This window comes from Colobus angolensis, unplaced genomic scaffold (genome assembly GCF_000951035.1).
Source record: "Colobus angolensis palliatus isolate OR3802 unplaced genomic scaffold, Cang.pa_1.0 Scaffold63, whole genome shotgun sequence".
Taxonomy (NCBI): Eukaryota; Metazoa; Chordata; class Mammalia; order Primates; family Cercopithecidae; genus Colobus; species Colobus angolensis.
The window spans coordinates 2082135-2088021 of NW_012119932.1; the positions used below are offsets into that span (position 1 = coordinate 2082135).

The window sequence follows — 5887 nt, forward strand, 5'->3', positions numbered from 1 at the left end:
ACACTCTAATTTTAATCAAACACATTAGGTTGGTATCCAGGGCGATATGAGCCACAGCTCCAATAGGAGATAGGCGATTGAACACAATGCTTTCCATCATGGAAACCTCTTCTCATTATGGCCATGAGAAGAATTTACAAATTGCTCCCTTGCAATCCCAATTTGAGAGATTTAAGTTTTCCAAGAAACAAGAGAATTATCAACACTGGAGAAACCCCTCAAAATTACTATTCACTATACTAAAAGGTGAGATAGTTCTATGATAAATCTTCATTGCATACCAAAATATACAATTACCATAAAAGATGTGCCTGCCTGGTGATGGGGGAGTAATAAAATTCTGCTCATTTCAATAGTAGGAATTGATAGATGCTTTCAATAAGAACCTTAAATAACATTCATAACAGCTAAGGAAGCATCTTTCATTCGGGATCAGATACACTTTACATTTAAATTCTTCTTTTGCGATTTTAACTACAGTTGAATAATAGGAAGATAATTTTAGTGCTGTGTTATTTTGGCCATTAGTTTTAATTTATGGAGATGAAATATAGGCTTCCTATTTGTCACTGGGTTTTGCCATTTACTCCTTTTAATTTTATGTATTGCTGAGCCCTGGAGGAGAGAGTATGAAGCTGCAACTCTCTCTCTCTCTCTCTGTTCTTTTTTTTTAAGATAGGATCTCCCTATGTTATCCAGGCTGGTCACGAAATCCTGGACTCAAGTAATCCTCCCGCCTCAGCCTCCCAAGTAACTGGGACTACAGGTGTGAACTACCACGCCCAGCAATGCTGCAACTTTTAAATAAATTCAGTCACCTGAGGACCACTGAATTTCCTGGGCCTCCATGGAAAGGTACTGAAGTGTCCACATATACCACCATCAACAGAACTCTAACGTATACACAGTAGGTGCTCAATAAAGAGAGGGCAACTGGGAAGGACCTCCTTCTTAGCAACGATAATTTTCCTTTGCAGGTGAAACAGCTCAACATGCAAGTGACTGGCACTCACCACAACTTCTTGATGATCCTCTCTTCCTCATGAAGATATTTTTGTCTCTCTTGCTCCACCAGGACGCGCTGTCGCTGCACGGGATCCTCCAGTCTCTTCATTGTTTCCATCACTTTGCCACTGATTTCCAGCTCGGCCTTCTTCATCATCGCCCTCAGCAGTTCCTGGTTCTGCAGCTGTGAACACAAAAAATCAACTTCAGTGGGCTCTGCCTGCCTGAAATGGAGGTGAGTGAATGCCTTGAAGTCTTCAGAGTACTTTGGGTAGACAGCCCTGTGGCTGAATCTTTACTTATTTCAATGAGAAAGGAAAGGGAGCAAAGACTGTACATAATGTGGCTTCTTCCACCAACGTCTGAATTTTGGCAGCCAACTGACAACCAGACTGCCTGCAAGACAAAGGATCCTTTTTCTACTCTGGTCAATGTATCACGGACAATGGGCATAAACTCTCATTGATGTATCTTTACAGAGAGCAGCACAGGGCACCTGCTTTGGAGCCAAGAAGACTTTGGGTCAAATCGCATATTCTCTCCCTAGCCCACTGTGAGGCTTTGGGCCTATTACTTAGACTCCCTTGGTCTTCCTTTCCTTACCTCTAAGGATGGGGAATCCACTTTCCTTGGCCATTCTTGAGGGCTACATGAAATACCACATGGTATAGAATGGGAAACTCAACACGTGGTGATTTGGCTATGAAATATATCAGTATCAGTTCAAAGAGGGTCTGTGTCCTTCTCGTTCATATGATTCCATGTACCACGTACCACAAAAAACACAGACCCTTAAAACATAGGACTTTAATGTTGGCAATGATAATGATTCTAGATGAGTCCAGGGTTCTTGGCAATTTATGAATTTCTCTAGATTGGAGGTGGGCTACCTGTATACAGAAGCTCACAATTTCCAAACAGTTCCCAGAACATTCTTGTTTCTCATCCCAGAGAATATAGGAGGTGGGAGCTTTATTCAAGCTTCACAAGAGTCTAGTTGAACACTTGAGTCCCTGGAGCAGGACAATTTTCTAACGGCAGATCCATCAAGTGAATTCACTCAATCAGCCTCCACAACAATAATGATATTATGCCTAGTATATTATCCCTAAAGTTCCACTGAAATATCATTTAACAAATTTCAATGGTTTCCTTTAACAAATTTGAATGGTCTCCTTTGTTTTCCAGTTTCATGAACTGGTTTATTGTCTCATGGGGGTGATGATGTCTTTGTCAACCGTCCATTATCCATGTAAATTGAGGGGAAATGCAATATGACCATGTCACCACCTGCATAAAACCACATCATGCCTTCTGTTTTCTCTGAATAAAGATAAAACATTTCAACACAGGCCACAAGCAGAACCACCATTAGGTCCCAACATTAGTGCTGCATGGTGATGAACTGGCTTCCGGGGAAAGACTGCCTGGGTTCAACTTCCAGTTTTATCACTTAGTAGATGTGTGACCATGGGCAAGCTATTAACCTCTGTGTCTATCCAAAAATGGGTAGTAATATCTCATAGCCCGTAGGTTGGTCATGGAGACTCAGTGAGACAATAAAATAAAGTGTCTGGCTCCAATCTAGACCTGAGCACATACCAGCCATTGCTATCAGGGGGCATGAACTAGTGGGTGGAGCCTGACGTTTTGTCTGGGAGGGAACCACATAGAAATGTGCCACTTTTGGTTAGTTTCTCAACAGGACTCATGATCATGCTCTCACACCACTTTTGCTAATGTCTTTTTATTGCGGTCTTAAAAACCAGTCAGTCACTATTTTGCTAAAAGGCACCTTTTTTTTTTTGTTTGTTTGTTTTTTTTGAGATGGAATTTCACTCTTGTTGCCCAGGCTGGAGTGCGATGGCATGATCTCGGTTCACTGCAACCTCTGCCTCCTGGGTTCAAGCGATTCTCCTGCCTTAGCCTCCTGAGTAGCTGGGATTACAGGCATGCACCACCACACCCGGCTAATTTTGTATTTTTAGTAGAGACGGGGTTTCTCCATGTTGGTCAGGCTGGTCTCGAACTCCCGACCTCAGGTGATCCACCCACCTCGGCCTCCCAAAGTGCTGGGATTACAGGCGTGAGCCACCATGCAAGGCCAAAAAGCTCCATTTTTAGAGACATTGTACAGAGAACAACATCCTCCTATGCTCTCTCTGGCTACAGCCCATTCTCTAGGCACTGGGCAGACTGGTCCCTTCCCTTGTGGCTGATCTCCCTCCCTGCATGCACCTAGCACTCTGCTCCAGTCATACATCATTTCAGTTCTTCATAGGGGCCAGGCTCCTTTTTTGTTTTTTGTTTTTCTGAGACAGAGTCTCCCTCTGTCGCCCAGGGTGGAGCGCAGTGGTGTGATCACAGCTCACTGCAACCTCCGCCAGACTCCTTTTTGCCAGGCCTTTGCACCTGCTCTTCCCATCTCCCAGAATTCTCTTCCCTCCACCTGGTTAATTTCTGCCCTCCACAGAGTCTCTGGTACACTGTATCTGGCATATTAGCAGAAAACTCAAAACACATCTGTTGAATGAATGAACTGAATGAATCAGTAACATTGATAAGAACAGGCAACAATGAAGAATCCAAAATTCTTCTCTAAATGGTTGAAACCTGCTGTGACTCATGGGCTCAGATAGCTGTTGGGATCAGCTCTTCCATGCCTTGTCTTGCTCTCACTGCAGGGATGTGGCAGGGCTACAGGTGAGCACTGTTCATATCGGTCAGTTAGCCACACACAGCAATACCACGTACTATCAAGATGATTCACTCAACTTCAGTCCCTGTGTCTAATCCCACAGAGCTCCTGCCTTTGAAGGGGTGGGGGAATGAGTGATGACAGGGATGTGAGGGGAAAATGAGTAGATAATTAAAGGGGTCTAAGAGTGACCAATGCCTGGATCCCAACTGAGAGATTCTCATTTTACCGGTCTGAGGTACTGTCTGGTTGCTGGGAATTTCTAAAACTCCTCAGATTATTTGATTTGCCACCAAGGATGATTTCATGGCCTAAGCAAAGGGCTTTTGAATAGACAGATGATGTCACTGTGCCATGGGCTATGGGGCACAGCAGAGCACCTAACCCTCCTGCCCAAATTTTAAAACAAGCTTACGTAAATCTGGGGTCTGGTTAGTTAGTGGATATTAACACTGGATATCATGCTAGACATCATTGGTGAAATATCTGAAATTCATAAAATTGAAAGGTGGGCAAAGTGAGGCCCTGAGAAGTCAAAGGACATGTTCAGGGTCTGCTCGGCAATTATAGAGCACAGTTAGGATTAGAACCAGGTCTTCTGAATTCAACTCATCAATTTCCCCAGCACCCCAAGTTGTTCTTCTAGCAAGGCAGGGAGCATGCCATTCTGTTCACAGCTATAAGCAGTGTGTGGCACATGGTAGGTCCCCAACACATACAGTTGACACTTGAACAACACAGGTTAGAACTGCATGCGTGGGTCCACTTGTATGTAGATTTCCTTCCTCTTCTGCCACCCCTGAGACAGCAAGACCAACCCCTTCTCTTCCTCAATCTATTCAATGAGAAGACGATGAGGATCAAGACCTTTATGATGATCTACTTCCACCTAATGAATAGTAAATATATTTTCCCTTCCTTATGATTTTCTTAATAACATTTTCTTTCCTTCAACTTACTTTATTGTTAGAATACAGTATGTATTTGAGACAGCAGGCATATGAAAAAAACAAATACAGTGTACAATACGTGCAACACACAAGATGTGTTAATCAACGATTATTGGTAAGGCTTCCACTCAGCAGTAGGCTATTAGTAGTTAAGTTTTGGGGAGCCAAAAGCTATGGATTTCTTACCGCGTGAGGGGTCAGCACCCCTAATCCCCCTGTTGTTCAAGGCACAACTGTATTTGCTTTATGAATGAATCACAATATAATGTTTCTGAGAAGAGTAAGAACATATTGGAAGAATACAACCGGGCATAATGTTTAAACGCAACTAGACTTACTCCACTAGAAGAGGAGGAGAGGGAAAGGCTCTGTTTCAATTCTAGGCTTTGTTATCCTCCTGTCTAGAAAGCGGGGCCTTACAGGATCCTGCTGAGGGTACTAAAGAGGGAAGCTGTCATAGCTCACTGGCTGGCACGTGGGCAATGAGGAGTGAGTCGTGAATGAACAGTGTCTACACAGGTTCTCTGTCTGCTTTCCCAGTCCCCCCACCCTCCCTGCCTGGTGTTCTTGCCACTGTCTCCAGGCTGCAGGACAGTTCCTGCTTATCTGAGCACAGTGTAAAAAAGTGCTAAATATAGAATGTGGATCACCATCTTTCTCTAAATGCTTCAAGTCAATTAGTTAATGGAAACTCAAATTGTTAAGTTGGTTTTTGCTTAAGAGGTGATACCTGCATTTTAATAGTTAAAATCAATTGTCTTGAGGCACAAAGTTTACAAACAATAAAACATATCCATCTTAAGTACACAGTTCAATGAATTTTGACAAATGTATACACAGATGTAATCACTGCTGAAAAGACAGCTAAATATTTTATCACCCTAAAAAATTCCTTTGGGAACTTTTGCAATCAATCCCCAACCCCCAGCCCAAAAAACCACCAGTCTGCTGTCTGTCATCACAGATGAGTTCTTTGTGTTCTAGAACGTTATAAAAATGGAATTATATAACATGTGCTCCTTTGTGTCCAGCTTCTTTTGTTCAGAATATTTTTTTTCTGAGATCCAGCCCTGTTGTTGAGTTTTTCAGTGATTCGTTCTTTTATTGCTGAGTGGCACTTCATTGTACAAATGGATATAGCAAAATTTTAATATTTGTGTACATTGACTTGATTCTTGTGACCTTGCTCAAGTCATTTATTTCTTTTCTTTCTTTTTTTTTTTTTTATATATAT

The 5887-nt window shown here is 42.5% G+C and overlaps 1 protein-coding gene across 7 annotated transcripts in view; it reads right to left on the reverse strand.

The window, feature by feature from the left end:
• Window positions 1-5887, reverse strand: part of KIAA1217 (KIAA1217 ortholog) — an 865191-nt gene that overhangs the window by 32651 nt on the left and 826653 nt on the right. For all 7 annotated transcript variants that reach the window (XM_011963834.1, XM_011963832.1, XM_011963833.1 and 4 more), the window contains one exon: window positions 1014-1189. In XM_011963834.1, the coding sequence (XP_011819224.1) occupies window positions 1014-1189 (176 nt within the window). The remainder of the gene's footprint in view (window positions 1-1013; window positions 1190-5887) is intronic.